Genomic DNA, 21,543 nt, shown 5'->3' with positions numbered 1-21,543 from the left:
GAAGAGGGAAGGGAAAGAGTCATCTCTTCCCACCACCACTGCTGTGTTATACAGTATTAGTGGGCTCAGTCACAGCACTATCTAAATTATAGATTTGCACAGTCTGCCAAATGTCAGGTTTCTCCAGACTCCTTTTCATGCTCAGGCCAGAAGTGAAAGCTGCCCATAGAAAACAATGGAAAATTTAGAAGTTTAGCAATGCTATGATTGGACAGTAGTATGTCTGCCAAAACAAAAGGGCACAAAAATGGGAGTTCCTGTCTTTGGCATTCAGTATGAACCAAATGTTACTACTGTAGACAGTACATTATTCAAAAAGATAACAGCGTTTGCAATGAAAGGAAAGCTTGGCCATAAATTTTGAACATTGCTTTGAACGCCATTCTCACATGACAGAGCACTCTAACAAAAAACAAAAAACTAAAAAATGAATCAAAATCTAACCAGCAATTTTTAAAAAAATCTTTGGAAGGCAAAACCACAGAATCAAATGGTGGGTTTGGATATATACAAAGGTCTAGAGCTAACATTAGGTAGAATGGGGCACTTGCCTGAGGCTGCACATTTGGGGGGCCATTAAAGGACAGTAAGTTGCCATTTATTTTTAGAGCAGGGCAGAGCAATCATAACTCTCACATTTGTTGGCAGGCAGGTGTAGAGGCTATTGAGGTCATGTCTGTCCTGGTGGTCCTAGTAGCATCTGTAGAAACCTCCGTAAGGCATAAATCTACCACTGTAACTGGCCCTGAAATGATCCATTTCATGGGCAGTGCAAAGGTGGCTTTGGATCTGCTAGATCCAAGCTCCCTCTGTTCCTGCGAAATTCCAGGATCAGGCCCCTCAGCAATACCAGGCTGGTGTAGGTAATTTATCCCTATTGATTGCAATTAGGAGAAATTACAAAAACTTGGAAAATCCAAAATAAAGCTGTGCCCCTTACCTTCTGCCCTGGCTAGTATGAATGGGAAGGGCTTTGGAAGTGACGGACAATTCACCAAACAGTATGGTGAGCATATGAAAAGGAGGACAGGGCTCCTGTATCTTTAACAGTTGTATTGAAAAGGGGATTTCAGCAGGTGTCATTTGTATATATGGAGAAACTTCCCCTCCATCACAACAGTTAAAGCTGCAGGTGCCCTGCCCTCTTTTAAATCTGGTCACTCTAGTATAGCTCCTGCACCTTTAACTATTGTGATGAAGAGGGAATTTCACCAGGTTCTCCTTATATACAAATGACAACTGCTGAAATTCCCTTTTCTATGCAACTGTTAAAGATATGGGAGCCCTGTCCTCCTTTTCATATGGTCACCCTACCAAACACTTACAATTACTCTCTTACTACATTTTTACCATTTTGATTTTCTGTTTCAGACACTAAAATGTCTTGGGCTGTGTCTGGTCATCAAGGCTGAGCAAGGGAGCCAGATTTCCATACCATAGGGAGATGAAAACTCACTGCTGCTGCAATCTAACCTGCGGATGATTCGTCCTGATTTCGAATAGAGTGATTAGTCACCAACCAAGATTTATTTCCCCATTTCATAGTGTACCCAACCCAATACTTTTATCTAAGTCCTTTAGAAGAATGGAAACAGAACAACCTTTTTAAGAGGGGGGAAGCTGTTTGAGTTTCCCCCTTCTGCTCCTTTGCAATACTATTCCAGGAACACTGTGTTAATCGAATATTCTTGATGAAATTATTCAGTTCTGTTTTAAAACACATTAAGCTGCATTACAACAACAGTTCTAAGAAAAAAACTTAGGAGTTAAGTATTCTCATTATTCTTAAAGAATATGTCCAAACATACACAGAATTCAAGATTGTCTGATAAATTCTCTTTTGGAGTTAACGCACACAAACATTGGTAGTCAAATTTCAGGAAGTTCTGCTTGAGCAAATCAGCTCCCTCTGCCACCTACCCGCAGCTTTTCATGTTCCTTAGTAAGGTTATCATATTCTTTCTTAAGGTCTTCACACTGCTTTTTAACTGCACTCATTTCTTTCGTTGTCTTGTTGAGAGCTGTAAGACAGAGAAATAGTATTATTCTCTTCATTTTTATTGTAAACAAGCAAAAAGTTTTACAAGAGTAATAACGCTGTTTTTAACAGTATATAATCAGATAGAAGTGTTTTCAAAATTTACAGAACCTACTTCTAACATTTAAAATAATAACATATAATACACCTAATTTATGCTATATTCCATTAAAAATAAAAAAACACAGAAACGACTGTGTCCTCCCACCAGGTAATCACTAGATTCAGAACAAAGAAAAAGCACATTGTATTTTTGGAAGCAAGGGATTCTTTTTGCGTTAACTAATAAATGGGATCCAATTTATTATAAAAATTTCCTGTTGCTATCTTTTTTTCTTTTGTTCCCACAATGCATTAATTTAGCCATAAACTAATGAAATTATCTTTCCAGATTTCATAACCATTATTCATATTTATTTTTAAATAATCTACCAGATTTTTTTGAAGATAATTTTGTATTTAAGAACATGGGATTGTTACAAAATGTTATTAACTAGTTATTTCAAAATTGATATTAGCTGGCTTTGTTCCATTACTACTATTTCCACATATAGTTGTTTGTAGCAGGGCTTAGCATATGTTTATCCAAACATGATATGGAAGAATTAGGATCTATTAACCAGGTATAGTATTATTCAATACGTGAATAACTTCATTTGGACAAAATTCCTCTGCTAATCAAATGATAGGGTTATTCAAAAGTAATACTATAATTTTATATAACTGCTAAAAACTGACTGCTACGGTCATGAGCCTGAAAGTCCTTGCCAGCAGTTGAACTGTTCCGATGTAATTGTATGTTCAAAACATTCTGACTGCTCAGGAAGAAATAACAGAATATTGGCAAACAATGCCACTTATGAGAGGGAAGTGAAAGGTCAGTTTAGATGACCTTTCACAGGGCCTAGAAACAAGAGAAGCTGTGAGTGCTGGCAGGAAGACAATGGACAGGCAAGGTAGCTTCAGAGGCTGGGAGAAAGTAGCAGAGAAAGCAGAGAGGACATTGATGCAAAAACACCTTTCACTATGAAGTTTTTAATTATTATAAATATTATATGTTTATATAATAGTATACACTTGGATGCTAATGTCATATATATGAAAACATTATTGTAGAACAAATTTTAAAGTTTGTACAATTTAGAACGCCTTCTTCCTATTTTTAGAATATTGCCAAAGTTGATACAAAGCTTGGAAACAATTCAGGATTTTTTTAAAAAAAACAAGAAGATATTTATTCTATAGCATTTCTTTAGGCTAAAGAAGGTGCCATTGTATTAGGTTGCAAAATCATCTTTTTGGTAACTTGATCCAACAGTAACTAGCTACTGTCTGTTTTAGAGAGGACTGGCAAAGCATTTGGGTTGTAACTAAAAACAATCCTATCTTGAAATATAACCAAGATACCTAGAGATATTTCTAGGTGAACAAAGAAAAACATTCATTCTATTGTTACGATGTTTTGACCAAAATACACTTGTGACAGGAAGGTGAGGTCTTCTTAGCTGTAGCAGAAGTATGTCAAGGTCCAGCATGTGAAAAACCTTGCTCAGTCTTGACTTGGAGCTGTAAGACAAGACTCCAAGTGGGAGTGGATGGGCAAGAAAGCACAACAGTTCTTATATAAGCCACACAGATACAGTATGTCTAGGTGCTGGTGTCCCAAGAGACCACTTGTAGGCAATTACAGACCTCATAGAAGTAAAGAATCATTGAATAGTAGAATTGGAAGGGGCCTATAAGGCTATTGAGTCCAACCTCCTGCTCAATGCTGGAATCCTATTTCTATCGCATCTATCATGCTAGTGTCACTGCACTTTAAAATACCACATAGCATGAAGTGGTATTTTAAAAATACAAAATAGTTGAATGTAGAAAAATCTAAATGCTAATTTTAATATTGGCATTCCTTCCTCCCCAATTAAAAGAAAATAACCATTGAGAACATAAAGGCATTATTTCAGATAGAATTTCCTTTTCTCTTTTTGTTGGAGAGAGATAGCAGAAAGTTTCCATTATCTGGAAAGGAGGGCTAACATTGTCCCTTCTTCAAAAAGGGCAAAAAGGAGGAACCTGGGAACTACAGACCAGTCAGTCTGACATCCATCCCTGGGAAAATTCTGGAGCAGATTATAAAGAAGTCAATCTGTAAACACCTTGAAATCAATGCAGTGATTACTAGACGCCAACATGGATTTGTCAGGAACAAATCCTGTCAGACTAATTTGATCTCATTTATAACCTCCCTTGTGGACTGTGGGAATGCTGTGGATGTCATATATCTTGACTTCAGCAAAGCTTTTGACAAAGTACCACATGACATTCTGATTAACAAACTAGCTAAAAGTGGGCTAGATGGAACAACTATTAGGTGGATCCACAGCTGGCTACAGAATCGGACTCAAAGAGTACTTATCAATGGAACCTTCTCAAACTGGGGAGAGGCAACGAGTGGGGTGCCGCAGGGCTCAGTCCTGGGCCCAGTGCTCTTCAACATTTTTGTTAATGATTTGGACGAGGAGGTGCAGGGAACACTGATCAAATTTGCAGATGACACAAAATTGGGTGGGATAGCTAATACCCTGGAAGACAGAAACAAACTTCAAAGTGATCTTGATAGGCTGGAGTGCTGGGCTGAAAACAACAGAATGAAATTTAATAGGGATAAATGCCAAGTTCTACATTTAGGGAATAGAAACCAAATGCACAGTTACAAGATGGGGGACACTTGGCTCAGCAATACTACAAACGAGAAAGACCTTGGAATTGTTGTAGATCACAAGCTGAATATGAGCCAACAGTGCGATATGGCTGCAAGAAAGGCAAATGCTTTTTTGGGCTGCATTAATAGAAGAATAGCTTCCAAATCACGTGAGGTACTGGTTCCTCTCTATTTGGCCCTGGTTAGGCCTCATCTAGAGTATTGTGTCCAGTTCTGGGCTCCACAATTCAAGAAGGACGCAGACAAGCTGGAGCGTGTTCAGAAGAGGGCAACCAGGATGATCAGAGGTCTAGAAACAAAGCCCTATGAAGAGAGACTGAAAGAACTGGGCATGTTTAGCCTGGAGAAGAGAAGATTGAGGGGAGACATGATAGCACTCTTCAAATACTTAAAAGGTTGTCACACAGAGGAGGGCCAGGATCTCTTCTTGATCCTCCCAGAGTGCAGGACACGGAATAACGGGCTCAAGTTAAAGGAAGCCAGATTCCAGCTGGACATAAGGAAAAACTTCCTGACTGTTAGAGCAGTACGACAATGGAATCAGTTACCTAGGGAGGTTGTGGGCTCTCCCACCCTAGAGGCCTTCAAGAGGCAGCTGGACAGGCATATGTCAGGGATGCTTTAGGGTGGATTCCTGCATTGAGCAGGGGGTTGGACTCGATGGCCTTGTAGGCCCCTTCCAACTCTGCTATTCTATGATTCTATGATGCTATGATCTAAAATTTCTAGCTAGCTTTCAGAGTTCTGAAGTTGTCAGAGGATGGAAGGTTTACTGTATTTTAGTGCATATGAGTGAGGTATATGCTGCTAAAAAGATTATTTATCTCAAGCCCTTTGAATGGGACATGCTACATGTTCAGCCAAGTAAAACAAATCCACTTCATCGAATTTACATTTAGCTGAAGGGGGGGGGAGTTTTCCGCAGCAGTGCCTGAAACATTGAATCAGCAGTGAGTTGTAGCCCCACCCCTGAGACTTAAGCTTTGCAAATGAAATATTTTTGTTACCTCGACCAGAAGGCATGTCAGATAAATGTCATTATAAGTATTTGCCAATGTAATTCAAAATGCAAGCATGTTTTACCAATAGATACAAACTACACAAATAACTCAGTATTTAAGAATTTTAAAAGATTTTACTGGGATGTAGATATAGCCAAAACGTTTAATTTAGAAAGGGATATCTCCTGAAAAGATAATACTAGTTGGCAGACACACTAAAACAGACATTTAATTCTAGGGTACCAGAATCATTTGACAATATATGCTACAAGATTTTGATTAGATGTAAAGAATGAATTAATTTGGCATTTTACATGTAATGCTTCTTTGTTTTTAGAATACATTTGCACACATGTAAAATATTCTTCTACAATGTATCACATTTTAGAGCAGGAGTAAGCAACTGGGTCCCCTACAAACATTTTGTACTCCAATTCCCATCAGCTCTAGCCAGCATTTTTCAAAACTGTTTCCAGATTTTGACCATAAAAATGATTTCATTGATGCAACATTAGAGGTTAAATTGTTGGATACTTATCTAAGCCAACAGAGAGAAACTGTATGGTAAAGAGTTCATCCAGAAGAACAATGTTCTTATTAGGTTTATTTTGTATACAAACCTTGTCTGTTTATAAGAGCAGGGAAACATTGTGTAAACTTTACTTTTCCCTCCTCATTCCAAATGTAATCATCTTTTTGAGAACACCTTATGCACACCAAGGTATGTAATCAAAACTTGCATAGGTTTATCTAAAAATTGTATACTCTACTATATGAAAATGAATGGAGGCATTAATAGTTTTAAATTAACAAAAAACCTTTTGGTTTCATATGTTATGTTAAGGGATTTCCATGTTCAGCCAAGCTCCATAATACCAGGAAATTACAGCATTTAAGGACCACTCCCTTAAAAGAAGTGTTATTTAGGCAATATGCATATAGTATGGTATCCTATGCTGTATTAATTCCAGATTCACCACTACTTTGGAGCTGGATGGCTGTCAGCACCAGAGCGGTGGACCTAAGTCCCACATTTGTCTGTTCACTGGAATGGAGTCTATGCAACTGTAACTACCATTCAACATTTCAAGTATCCAATTAGCAACCAATACCACCCACATAGACTGATAAGAATTGGAAGGGACCTTGAAGGTCATCTAGTCCAACCTCCTCCTCAGTACACAATAAACCACAGGTAAAGCATTCCTCATTACTCCTGTACATCTCCCACACAGGCTTTTGGTTAGTTTTGTAACTCTAAAACAAAAATCCTGTATAGTAGGTTAAGAATGAGCCAAAAGCTGATAGAAACAATGTCTTATACTTATTTACTTTTTGAGTTTATGGCGCAGGAAGGATTCAAACTTTGGATAAGTGAATACCTTAGGTTACTGAACTGTATCATATAACTATATGAAAACTTACTCAAATGTAAACTATGTATAAATACGGAGGTTAGGGCAGAGTAGCTCTCCATAAAATTGAAGTGTTAGTTTGTGTCATAGGCCACTTAGTAAAAAGTTTTGCCATTTACAGCTAATGCTATATAAAGGACACTACACAATTCCACACACTTTATTTAAGTAGTATTTCTCTTCCTAAACTCTAGTTGTAATCTTGATCATCATAATGTCACTCTTGGGGATGGGGTGAGGACACCTCGAGGAAGGGGCCATAGAGCTTGGAGAGGAACAAATTCCATGGCAACGTATGAGAAATGAACCAGTTGTACATCCAAATTGGTTTTTGATTCTTAAATACATGTCTGCTCTTTTAAAAAAATCACACCAACAAATTAGGGAGCTCAGAACCTTGCGAAGTTTTGATCTGAAAATTTATTCCACAAATTGTTCTGATGACTCACTACTGTACCGAATGGAGGGAATTCCATTCTGCATATGTTCAAAGGTATAAATAAATAAATAAATAAATAAATGTCTGCATGTTACAAAGTTGGGCCCTGGCACCAAAATGATTGCTACAGTTTTGCTCCAAATCTGCAAAACGGTGCACAACATTGTGCTACCTTCATGGATGATATTGTGCTGGCAGTAGCACACATTATTCTTTGTCCTGCCCATTCTTTCATTTACAGTGCAACCTACTTAGAAATAAGTATGTATCTACTTAGAAATAAGACCCATTGAATGTAATGTGGTTTAATCCTCAGTAAGTGGGTACAATATTGCAGCTTCAATGGCTAAAGGGAAAGATGATTTAAAATGCTTTACCTATGGCAGGTAGCTGGACTACGTTATCTTCAAGGTGCTTTCCAACTCTACCCTTTTATGTGGATGGTATTGATTGCCAGTTGAGTATTTGTAATGTGGAATGGTAGTTTCAGTTGCATAGACTCTACATGTCTATGCCAGAGAACGTATTCTTGGACTTCGGTTGACCACTCTACCATCGATAGTCAGTGGCAGAGTAGTGAAGCTGGAACTAACCACAGCATAGGATACCATAACAACATATGCATATTGCCTAAATAACACTTCTTTTAAGCAAGTGGCCCTTAACAGCTATAATTTACTAGCATTTTGGAGTTTGTGTGAACATGGAAATCTCTTAAGGCAACACATTGCACTGAAAGGGTTTTTTTCTTAACTGAATACGATAACTTTTTGAGAAGGCTATGCCTACAATGCTGGATACGCAAACTGTTTAGATAGTAGACATCAACCATATTTGTCTTCAAGAAGTCAGTACTATTTGGAAGACAGCATTTTAAATTGATTCTGCCCTTTTCCCAGTAACCAGAGCAGCGGCTCTAGTATGAACAGCCAATAACTTATTGAACAGCGAGTCTGCTTTTTAAAAACAAAAACACCTACCTTTTAAGAACATATTACTATTTTACTGTTTAGAGACTTACTTTAAATTGTTTATTCATTTGAATGTTTGTTTTGCTTCCCCCGCTTTTCTCTTCCCTGTTAAATAAATCCTAGTTCTTGTTTGTATGAACCTAGCACTGGAGGACAAGTCCTTCACTGTGCCAGCCCCCAGTTTAAAAAAATGAAAAAATGTATATTTTAAAGAAAATAACAATCAGGAGGGGCAGGGAGCCCAGCAAGTGTCAAGAGAACTGTGCTTGGGCACCACACTGGAGAACTCTGCCAAATTGTGCCTTCATTGTCCACACAGAACTGAAGTTAAGAAATAGTTATTTTCCTCAGTTTTCTCCAAGTTGTAGACTATTAACTATTGTGCATTTTAACTATTTTATTCCTTAAGGTGTGATCCTATGGACTGTGCTGTCACTGCTTGCAATCCTCTGAACTTGGAGGCTTCTGAGATTCCTATGCCCTGTTGGGCTGAAGCTGATAGGGTGGGAGGAATGGTGGACACAAAGATATAAACTCCAAGGAGCTGCAAGGTTTCATAATCCAGACAAGTGAGATTTCTGGAGTAAGTCAGTCAAACTCACAACTTCTATACTTGGGCTTTATACAATTGCAGCTTTATATTTCATTTGAAAAAAATGCAGCTATGTGATGGTAAACATAATTTGAAATACTCCCAACACCTGGACAAAAGGAATCCATACTCAACTGAGAAGCTCACTAGGGGACCTAACAAGTTACTCTCTCTCTCTCTCTCTCTCTCTCTCTCTCTCTCTCTCTCTCTCTCTCTCTCTCTCTCTCTCATAGGGTTGCCTTATAGAGTTGCTGAGAGGCTGAAATAGCACTCTGAAATTCTTGAAACTTCCTTGAATTATTATTTCTAAGCTATCTCATGAGTTTGAATGTTGGATGTACTCATGCTAACTGGCTGAAATACTGCATTGGCTTGAGGCTGTACAATGCAATGAGTTAGTATGACTAGGGAAGAAAACTGCTTTAATTGGGGCTTTGAACCTTCAATGAATCAGTAAGTTTGCCTTCAAAATACACCATGGTTATACAATGTTCTATACATGAGCAAAGAACTACATTTTAGTTTTCAGATCCTCACAAGGTCAGAAGTAACATTATCCAAGGCATTCATTTCAGCCTGGTAAATATTAAGAAATGTCACAAATCTTGCAAGATCCAGAACTAACAAACACAGTCAGGAAAAACCTCTGCCTTTATCTCAGTGTTGTTTCATCAAGACAGCATAAGTCAAACACGGAAACTAACAAGGGGGATCTTGTTACATGGAAAAAGCCACCACCTTCAGTTAGGCTGTCTTTTGTTCCTATTAAAATGATAGTCAGTTCACAAAGAATTTCAAATGTTTTCTTTTACCCTTGAATGGCACAACTGTGACCCATCACGCAGCACTATATTTACAAGGAGCCCATGAACATCTAACCAACTATGCACTTTTGTTTTAAGGAAGAGTATGCAGTACTTTAATGGCTAGTAAGGCAAAATTATATGGTTCTGTCTACTTGACAAAAACTTACAATCCTCCTTCAGCCCCAGGTGCACATGCCATAGTTAGAGACAGGATGAAGCTGTTAAGATACTTATTGTAATATAGAGAGCAACACTGTTTTGCATCTGTGAGTCTATGCAAATATATTTCCTTAAATAGTGTGAAATAGTAAAAACATACCATTTGAACTTTTCTTTAATTCTGCTTTCAGATTTTCTACTTCTTGCTTTAGTTTTTTATTTGTTACGTCAGACAATTCTTCAGTGTTACCACTTTTTTTCCTCTTGAGTGACTGCTAAGGAAAAATAATGCATCAATTCTCCATTTCAGTTTACATTAAGTACACCTAGATACATATAAAGCACGTGCTCTCATTTGTCCCTTGCTATCCTTGCCTCTTCCATTCCTGTTTTCTGTCTACTGTCAAACTTGAAATTATGAGCTCTTTTGAGCAAGGAATCTGTCTTTTTTGCATATGCTGTAAAACGTCAAAATATGAACCAAGTTCAAATCTCTACTAGGTCATGAAGCTCACTGGGTGATTCACTCGTAATGCTAAAACATGGTATGGGTTGTTGTATTCTGGGTTTTCGTGATGTGCGAATGTGTCCGCACTAATGAATCATGTTTGTTAACAACAACAAAAAAACACAGAAAGAGAAGCCATGGTTTGCTGTTGGGTTATGAACTCTGGATTATTTAAACCACTGATTGTTGTTACGTGTGAACCAAGAACCGTGAGTTTCAGCAGGCTACAAAGCTAGTGGGCAAGAGTGGTTAAAAAACTTAGATTTCTATGTCCCAATACTACAGCACCTCAGCACCTTAAAGGCATTTAGGATACAGGGAGAGAGCGGATGAAGGAGGTGGGAAACAAACAACTCCAGAATTGAGAAAACAAATCACAGTTTATTCAGTGATCTGCCAGCAAACTCTGGATAGGGCAAAAAAAAAAAACATGGGTTAAATAAACCATGAGTTAGCATCTGCCAGCACGCCTAACCTACTTCACAGGATTGTTGTCAGAATAAAATGGGGGAACAAGGCACACTGCCTTGAACTTGAAGCAAAAAATATAAATGAAAAAAATCAATGCATTGATGTGCACTGCTTAAATAATAAACAATTTATCAGTATGGTGGATGTCCCCTCTATAAAAAAAGGTTTGATTCTTGTGAGCTCTTTCAAAACATTCTCCAAAGTTCCTTTTTAATGATCTACGAATTAATCAAGCTGCTATGCAAAACATGCTAATCAAGTTCCAAACATGCCTTGCAATATTTATACAAAAAGTTGATAAATAAATGATGAAAGAGCATAACCTTCTTATTGTAATATTTGCTTTTTGGTTCTTGGACAAATTGATGCTGTCCTAAGGCTCATTAAAAAAAATGGATAGCACAGTGACCTAATTGGAAACAGCTATTTTGGAAAACTAAGAATAGCTTTCCTTCTATTTAAGATTAAAATTTGATATGAACATTCAAGCTTAATAGGCCTGGGAGTCTGCTGTTCCAAGTCAGAAATCCCACTTGGCATGCATAAGCCCTCAGGTGCACCATGGATGTTCTTTGGATCCCAGTCATAGTTATGAAATACACTTAAACAAACAAACAACCCATTTAGCTATGAAACATACTTGTTGCAGTTTTTCATTCTCTTCTAAGCATTTCCTGGCAACTTCACTGGTGTTGGATACTTCCATTTGCAGGGTTACCTGGGTTCCCATCTCTTTTGCCAACAAAGTAATAAGAGAAATGGTACGTCTCAGTACACTGTAGGAAGCAGGAAACCCATAAATCCATTAGAACAACACAAGTCCAGTTATTGTTTTTCCAAAGTCTTTATTTTTTTAAAAAAAATTAATACTAAAAAAAAGTTTGTCATTCTTTAATTGTTTCTACAGCTAAAAGTGCTCGATATGTGAAAACCAATTGTTTTAGTCTTTTCTTTAGATGATATTATGCTTTACAACTGAGTAGGATTGTAGATTGTTCTGGTGTTTTTGAAGTTATTTAAGTTGATTTATTGCTGCAACTTAAACACTGAATATGAGGTCTGCTCGTATTGCAATGTATTTCTCCTTACTTAGAAAATAAAAATGATTTCTAAAAACGTTATTAAAACAATTTCATTTATAGCCACTCTTTACCTCTGGTTTATTGCTAAAGTTTCTTTAGTGTTAATACTTTACTAGTAGTAGCTCAGCATTAGATTAAAAAAGCAATCCTACACTTACATTATACCACAACCAGAGATACGCTGCTGCTACTCTGGTGGAGCGGCTTCCATACCTAATGTGTGCTCAACTTGGGAGGGGAAAAATACAGGGGTATACAAAAATGGCATAAAAACGACAGGATGTGGCTGCAGGCTGAAGATGTGAGACACACAGCCTAAGCATACACATTCCTTCTGTTGCCCACATACACCCAAGACTCTATTTCAATTTCAGCCATTCCTAACAATGTGGGTTTTCTGACAAATTTTGATTTGATTATTATTTTTTGGGGTGGAAAATTTTCCAATGCAAAGTAGGTTAATTTTGCACAAGGTCATTGACATAGGAAAAAATTCAGTTTGCACCAGAACATTTTCTAATGAAAATTAAATTAACTTTCATAGGGTCATTTGTATTGAAAAATTGTTGTATTATGGGGATATTTTTTATTGAAATACTTGTACAAATTTAAAGACAATAGGTTGCATTTCCCTTACATTGTTTAAATTTAAGGGAAAAAACAAAGATACAGAAAACTGCTGAGACACTAATTTTAGCAACCCATAGGCACTGTGTGGCCCCGTTCAGCCAACTCACTAAACCATGCCGCTTAACCACAAAATGTTTATCGGAATGAAAAACACTCATCTGTTTCAACTGAGCTCCAATTTCTTTTACTAAGATTTTTGGGGCACCTTCAGTTTTGCTGTCACTGCTTATTAGTTCCATTTCATTCTGAGACATATATGTATTTTAATTATATATATATATATATATACTCTCTCACATATGTGCTAGGGATAATCACCTGAAAAATATTAACTTTGAAAATGCCAAGCTTGCCTAATATTGTATTTGCAATTGGCATACATTCATTTTTACTAATGAATTTGTGAAATGGGAAAAAATTCCAAGGAAAAATAAAGTACTGGGAAATTTTCTACCCCATATCAATGGCAATTCTGTCAGCATATCTTTGCTGACAAAATGTCTCTGCCAACAGAGTACTTGCTCTGTTACCGCCACAGTGTATCTGGTGTTCTGCAGGGCTTCCACATAATTTTATAGCCCCCTCAGCCAACAAATCTTTGGTATAGAATTAGCCCCAAAAATCCTGTTCAAACGTTCTGGTCTCACAAGCCTCTTATTGGACAGTCCCGTAGAAGTAGGGTGACCATATTAAAAGGAGGACAGGGCTCCTGTATCTTTAACAGTTGTATTGAAAAGGAAAGTTCAGCAGGTGTCATTTGTATATATGGAGAACCTGGTGAAATTCTCTCTTCATCACAACAGTTAAAGCTGCAAGTGCCCTGCCCCAGTATAGCTCCTGCAGTTTTAACTGTTGTGATGAAGAGGGAATTTCACCAGATTCACCATATATACAAATGACACCTGCTGAAATTCCCTTTTCTATGCAACTGTTAAAGATGCAGGAGCCCTGTCCTCCTTTTCATATGGTCATCCTACATATAAGGTACATGAGTAGTATTTCCTTGTAAGCAGCCTGACAGTCTTCTTGCTTTCAGGAAGCTTAATGACAAACCTGCTATGTGCAGAAAAATCCTGGTGTATCCTTCTCAAACAATTCCACTATGCACCTTGTGAGGCTGTACAATCCTGTGAGAAGATTGTACTAACAGGTTTTTTTGGATCAGGAGTTAAGAGTTACATTTCTCTCTCCCATTTCACCAACATATCCCATTTCCATTCACAACATCTATATTTCTCAAATATCTATAACCTTTACCCCTCCATTTTAATTGCACTTACCGAAATCACGTATTTAAGCTTCTACAAATTTTGAGCATGATCCATTCTTTTTTCATTCTGGACTGAGTTTCTTACAAGGAGGCATCAAACAGATTTAAATAGCACATAACTATACTTACAGCCAAAGAAAAAGGGAGAATCCTGAGATATAAAGATTTCGTTGTGATCTAAAAAGTTTCATTTGAATGTGATCAAATGCATTGGTACTTGAATGTGTAGTTTTTTCACCTAACTGGACATTTGAATACTTCCTAACTTCTCTTACTGCATCTGCAAGTAAAAAACAACAATTGGTTGTACTTGTTTTCCAATGTCTCCTTTTATTTACTAGTTCAGTATTATATGCAAAGCTTCTACCCCAAGAGCCACTTTGCACATTACTTTTTCCAGTAAAAGTAGTAAAACATTTTATCAGAAAATTTTGAAAAAACACACAGTGAATGGTGTAGTAGTAGAAAGGGATAGAAGGATGGGATTTGGGGGCATATGGAAATCAGGATTGTGGGAGAGCTGGTGCATAAAAATAGGTTACTGGGTTACAAACTAGACTAAATTAAATGCAAAATTATTAAAACCCCACTGTGGAACATTTTTTCAAAATGGATTTTAAAAAACTGTTTACATTTTGATTATCAAGCCTCAGAAACTAGGTCTAAGTTTTGTGCCCTATGCCTCATGGCCACTGAAATGACAAATAAACCTAACCATTTTATATTAGTTAAAATCACTTTATATTCAATTAAAAGACTGCATTGTGTACAAGTAGATATGTAGTAGACAGCACATAACCAATAAAAGCTGTTACAACATAAATGAAATGTATATGGCTAACATTATAATGATCATCGAACAAATTCAACTCAGTATTTAGCAGCAAGTTTAAAATCCTGTGGTATTTTCCTCTTCCCAAACAGAAACAAATCATGGACAACAGACAAGTCAGTGCAGTTCCTCTAAAGTAGCCTTCCCTAATCTGGTGCCCTTCAGATGTTTTCAACTACAACTCCCTGACGATGGTCCATGCTGGCTTGGGCTAATGAGAGTTGCAGTCCAAAACATCTGGAGGGCACCAGATTGGAGAAAGCTGCTCTAAAGAAACTCATGTTGAGAAACCCCAATACAGTTGATGGTACTTGTTCAAAAGTAAACTAAGAGAAATAGTGCCACCTGCTGATTCTTTAAAAATTGCTTCCTACTAAAGGTGTTCACTGAGTCTCCCATGCCAAATTTTAATCCTGTTTGTTACCTAATGAGAGCAAAACATGGCTTGCCTCCAATTCAACTGATTGCGTAACAATATCTTTTTGCTTAGGAGTAGCCCAGGCTGGGGAGCTTGTACCATCAGCTCCTGAAGGGACCATCAATGGCCTGAGAGGACTATGAGGCAGCCCCTCCTCCATCTTTCCTATGTAAGACCTGTCTGCCCTGAGGGGAGACAGAAGAGGAGAATCCCAGGCTGAGAGGTTATGCCATCAGCGCCTGACAGGATCATCAATTTATTATTTATTGCATTTTTATACCGCCCAACAGCCGAAGCTCCCTGGGCGGTTCACAAAAACTAAAACCATTCAAAGTATAAAACAAACAGTATAAAAATATGATATAAAATTCACATTAAAACCTGATTAAAAACATACCATACATGATTAAAACATCTTTAAAACATTAAAACATCCTAAAAACATTCTAAAATTTCACTGGATAGGCCTGCCGGAATAGATCAGCCTTTATTGCTTTTTTAAATTCTAAAAGACTGTCAAGTTGACAAATTTCCTCCAGCAGGCGATTCCACAGTTTGGGAGCAGCAGAAGAGAAGGTCCTCTGGGTAACAGTTGTTAATCTAGTTTGTGCTAGCTGAAGTAGATTCTTCCCAATTGGCCTGAAAGGACTAGTATCCAATACTGCCTGCATGCTAGCTGCACCTACTGCTAGCGCAAAGGAAACTTAGAAGCGGAAACAAGCAGAAACACATGTTTCCTGAATGGTACAGGTCAGCAAAGTTACAGAAGGAAGCTCTGTTGAGCTGTCCCGTTCTGGAAACAAGTTTCTCTTTGTTTTTGAGGTTGCTGTAGGAAGCACAATTTCCTTTTGCTATTTTCATGAGCATAACAGAACCAGCAGAAGTGCAGTGGCAGTATTGGATACTGCCCTATATTCTGATAGGTTTTGGGGTGGTGGTGGTAACATTTGTTTTTTACAGTATTTAAAAAGTGTACACCGTGGGAGAAAGAATTGAATAAAATAAAATAAATAAATTCTCTAGCTGTTTGCAGAAAAATCAATATAGTAAATATAACAATCCTGCAAACACATAAGCTTTTTATTTGTCTATCACCAAGGATCCATGCCAATACATAAGAAATAGATTTCCTACTTACCAAGAAATAAAACAATTAATAGAATTATAATAGTAAGGAACGCCTTGTTCCAACAGTTTGTTATTTTATTCCATATAGAAATCATAAAAATCTTCCGCCATCTGTAAAACAGAATTGCAGGATTTCGAAGAATTTTAATATGTGAAAAGACAACTTCGCAAGCATTTTAATTTACAAAGCAAAATCAATTGCATTATTTTTTTCACCAGCTCTTTAAATTGCATTAAAGCTTGATATTAAATGCACCTTTGGCGGTGATAAATTTAATAAATGAAAACTCTGAAATACAGCACAAATAGATTTACTAGGCTCAAAGCCCGAGGGGAGTCTCCTTTAAGAACATAAGAAGTGCCCTGATGCTGGATCAGACCAAGGGTCCATCTAGTCCAGCACTCTGTTCACACAGTGGCCACCAGCCATCGGCTAGGGATGAACAAGCAGGACACGGTGCAACAGCACCCTCCTGCTCATGTTCCTCAGCAACTGGTGCATACAGGTTTATTGCCTCGAATACTGGAGATAGCACTCAACTATCAGGGCTAGTAGCCATTGAAAGCCTTTGCCTCCAGGAATTTATCCAACCCCCTTTTAGAGCCATCCAGATTGGTGGCCATCACTACATCTTGTTCCATAATTTAATTATGTGCTGTGTGAAGAAGTACTTCCTTTTATTTGTCCTGGATCTCCCACCAATCAACTTCATGGGATGACCCTGGGTTCTAGTATTTTGAGAGAGGGAGAAAAATGTCTACCTATCCACATTCTCCATACCATGCATAATTTTGTACACCTCAATCATGTCTCCCCTTAGCCTCCTTTTTTCCAGGCTAAATAATCCCAGTTGATGTAACCTTCCCTCATAGGGGAGATGCTCTAGCCCCTTAATCATTTTAGTTGCCCTTTTTGTACTTTATCTTCAAGAGTTGCACAAAAGAGAAAATTTCACCAGGGGCAGCACTGTCCATCACATTATTGCTGCAGTGATAAGAAAAGGCATACCTTGTGGAATGCAGGATCTGAACCTGCCAACCCTGCTTGTATCTAATAAGACTAGGTGACTTTAGCATCCAGGTTTAATGAGACTAATTTGCTGCTTTCAGATCCTCTTAAAGCCTTATTCTGAAGACAGAAATCCCTGGATGTGTGTATTTAAACCACACCTTCAATTATCCTCTTAGTAAACCTATCTCAATAACACTGCATTTTCAAAAACTAATTATTGGATATGTGACATTAACTTAAGGCAGATGTGTTCAAGTGGTTGTTTCACAAGTGCCTCTACGGATGCTATTCTATGCATATTTAATTGAAAGTAAATCTGAATAAACTCATTAGGATTTGCTTTTGAGAAAACATGCATAGATGCACATGTGCTATTGCAGACAGTAAGTGGAAGTGAATGCTGACAAAGAAAAGGAAGGCAATTGTGGACTGCTTTTTCCTCCTAATTGCATTTTTTGGGGGAAGAGATCCTCTGTAACTATATTCAAACCTATTAACAACTTTAAAATTGTTTAGAAATTTCCCTCTTAATATGCATAATTTAATAGGTTATAGTGAACTAGTGAATTGCTGTACTAGAACATGGATACTGCAAGTAGTTTCAGAAGGAGGTTGGCTGGGGTGAGGAGACTTGTTCCTAATTGGATGACCAAGGAAATAGATGGCAGGGTTGTGCTTTCTTTAAATAGCTGTGTAGAAAAAAGGATTTTGGTAGGTGTTGCTTTTCTTGCTGGAATACCTGTTGATGTCCTTTTTCTACACAAGGTACAGTAGTGTAAAGATACAGTGGCCCTATCCTTTACTGCAGGCAAAGTACATTCTAACCATCCTAGGTACAAGCGAGTCAGGGTATTATTTTTTCCTTATACTTACTAGTACATTTACTTTATCCTAAAATCTTTCAATTCAATTGAGGAAAATGCACAATAATAATAATAATAAATTTATTTCTTACCCGCCTCTCCCTTTGGATCGAGGCAGGGAACAACATTAGAACAGGAATCAATACATCTTAAAAATTCTTGATTTAACATTGATCTGGATAGGCCTGCCGGAAAAGGCTAGTCTTTAAAGCTGCCTTAAAATCACACAGAGAGTTAATTTTACGAAACTCCTCCGGCAGGAGATTGTTGGATGTCATCATGTAGATGTTTGATAGGCATTTTTTAAAAGCGAGATTTTTTTCCATCTAATAATTGCTTTAAGATATTTCCATCACTTTGATTCTACATCATTTTTTTATTTCAGTCAGCTTTTGAGCCAGTAAATTGATAGGAAAACCCAAATAATGTCAGATCTGAAGATAAATCTTTTTCATGCCTTTCTTCTACCCTTAGGTGTGTTTTTTAACATGGAGTTTTAAAACAGTTTTTTTTTAACATGGAGTAGCATTTACCAGTAACACTCCCCACATGTAGTTGTACTGTCCATTTTATCACCTCATTCTGCTTCATGTGTTCACCCAACCTCATATATAGAGTCCCTATATCTGCAGCTGTCAGGGATCATAAATATTATTAGTGTTAATTTTACTGGTTTTTAAGCAAAGCGACAATCATACCAAAGACTGATCTGTAGGTTTTACATTGTCCAACTCTAGCAGGCCTAGTGGAAAAATCAAATCTAAACTCACAGTCCCAAAACATCTCTTTATCTAGTCACAAGTAGATGGGAAGGAAAATTGAATAGCATTCCTGTGAACCTACCAATAATTTATATATAAGTTGATTGGGGCAGAACAAGTCTGTTCCCTTCTATCTGTATCCAAATGTTCTTCCCTATTTGTGTATATACTTGTGGCCAAAAGAGCAACTGCTGACTTCTAAAAATACCATGTTATTTCCTGATGCCTTCAAGAGGCCTGAAGCTACAATACTATACCCACTTTAGTGGGTGTTAGCTCCACTGAATTTATTTAGACTTATGTCTGACTAGATCTGCATAGGGTAACAATGCTAACCTGGATGCTTCTGCTTCCTTCCTTTTCAACCGATCCACTTAGTCTACTTTCTGTTATAGGTCAGCTCTATTAAGATGTTAATAACATCTTATTATCATTGATGATATACCTTGTCTTAAGTTCTGGTGGGAGCGAAAATACAGCAGGGTAGCTGTTAGCAGCTGTATTATAACTACTGCAGTTCAAGGGAGACTACTTGCAAAGGGCACTACCAATTGGTGTCATCATTGTACTATTTATTTTGGTTAAGAACCACACTTGTTCCACTGGTGATGATTAGAGGTGCTAGATACAGCAGTTATGTTATCCTTACTTCTATGTGAGAGATAGGAATTATAACTCTCCTGATTACCCCTCTGAAAGCCTTACATAACAATTTTAATGCTTTTAAAAATATTATATGAAGTTATATGAAGCTTCGGAAAAGCAGAATATGATTTGTTTTAAATAAAGACACAGATGCAATTTTAAAAAGCCACCACTATTATCTCCTGTTGAATTTGTATGGGGCTGCAGTCAAACTTGAAGAAGTTTCGGTTATTTTCTTTACTGCTTTGGGAAGGCTCAGCATACTGCCCTGACCCTTATCGAAAGAGCAAAAGGTGGGCAACTCCCGACAAAGGGTGAACAGAATATTTATTAGCCACAGGAGCATACATTATAAGCTCATAGCAGATTGCCATAAACTGATTTTCAATTATAAAAAAGGAATGTCTCAATTGTAGTCCCAGGACTATACTATAGCATTATCCTTTTTTCCCATCAAAAGGCAGCCATTTCACATGCAGCATATTCTTACCTTAGAGGAGAAATAACTGGTATGCAGAGTAACAGTAATATTGCTATTTCAGTATATAGAAAGACTGCAACTGCGGTCCACTGAAACGTCATCTTGTCTTTGAGAGATCTGTAGAGAAGTTAAGCCTAATTAGCTCATCCTGGTTTCAAAACAAGCAGTGAGGGAGAAAAAGGGCCGTGATGCTTCTGCTTAAGCGAGGGCAACCAACCGTTTCCAAAACAGGCTGACAAGAGCTTGGAGCGTGACGGTTTAAACTGCACAAAACACGGGAAAGCGATTTAGTCAAAAGGGGCAACCTCCGCTCCCCTTAGAAGTTCATTCTTAAAGCCGCTCCCCTCCGCCCCACTTCCCTATGCTGTCAACTGGAGTTTATGGGAGATCTCCGGATTAATCCGATTTAATTTTTTTCATGCAACACCTGATACTGCCACAGACCCAGTTCTAAGGTTTTATCTGACCATCTTTTCTCTCCCCCCCCCCTTTTTCCTTCCTTCAACTGAGGGATGAGGAGAGTTACACGGATCACAGTTCTACTCCACTGGCTATTTTCGCACTTAAAACTGCCCCTCAGACCTTCCTCTACTCCTCGCACAGTATTTTGAGGGAGCTTTTGGAGCGATTTCGGAATGACGAAGCCGGAACCTGGAGGAACTTTTTTAATATATATATATATCCCGCTTTCTAAATAAGCGCTCCTCCCGTCCTCCCTGTCTCCCCTGGGGAATGAGACCCTCACGGTTTGGGTTCAATTCGAAGCCCCCCAACCGGCTCTCGCCTGGCCTTCGCGAGCTCTTGGGCAGCTCCCAGCCACACGGCTCGGCTCGATGGCGGCGGAAGCTGCAGAGCGGTGGGAGGGGTCGGCGGGCCTTCCGAGGCTGCAAAAGGGCGGGCGAGCAAGCGGCGCAGCCACCAGCAAATGGGAATGGGCGGGAGAGGGAGCCGACAGCAAATGGCAGGGTTTGTTTTCAGACGAATTGCCCCTCCTTCCCTCAAGAGAGGGACGCTTAAGATACGAACGGCGCAAGCCTGTGCTTGTCTACTCAGAAGTAGCATCGTGTTCAGTGGCGCTTACCTCCAGGTAGGCAGGTATGTAAGACTGTAGCATAACAACATAAACCTTTACAGGGGTGCTTACTCCCAGGTAAATGGGTATAGGATCGCAGAGGCAACCCTAATAAACCTTCCCAGGAAGGAAGGAAAAATTTACTTTCTGTCTGTGGAAATGCAAGCGGTCTGAGGTGGTCGGATCATCCTTCCCCCCATCCTTTTATTTATTCATTACATTTATAT

General features: G+C 38.2%; 1 protein-coding gene across 1 annotated transcript in view; it reads right to left on the bottom strand.

The window, feature by feature from the left end:
- Nucleotides 1–21,543, bottom strand: part of DUS4L (dihydrouridine synthase 4 like) — a 35,940-nt gene that overhangs the window by 1,944 nt on the left and 12,453 nt on the right. The window contains exons 7-12 of the mRNA XM_063134157.1: nucleotides 20,254–20,356; nucleotides 16,493–16,593; nucleotides 14,234–14,384; nucleotides 11,763–11,898; nucleotides 10,304–10,418; nucleotides 1,921–2,021 (exon numbers count right to left, since the gene is read on the bottom strand). Of these exons, the coding sequence (XP_062990227.1) occupies nucleotides 1,921–2,021; nucleotides 10,304–10,418; nucleotides 11,763–11,898; nucleotides 14,234–14,384; nucleotides 16,493–16,593; nucleotides 20,254–20,356 (707 nt within the window). The remainder of the gene's footprint in view (nucleotides 1–1,920; nucleotides 2,022–10,303; nucleotides 10,419–11,762; nucleotides 11,899–14,233; nucleotides 14,385–16,492; nucleotides 16,594–20,253; nucleotides 20,357–21,543) is intronic.

The sequence above is a fragment of the Elgaria multicarinata genome, chromosome 9 (genome assembly GCF_023053635.1).
Source record: "Elgaria multicarinata webbii isolate HBS135686 ecotype San Diego chromosome 9, rElgMul1.1.pri, whole genome shotgun sequence".
Classification (NCBI taxonomy): Eukaryota; Metazoa; Chordata; class Lepidosauria; order Squamata; family Anguidae; genus Elgaria; species Elgaria multicarinata.
This window is presented reverse-complemented; position numbering and strand designations above follow the sequence as displayed.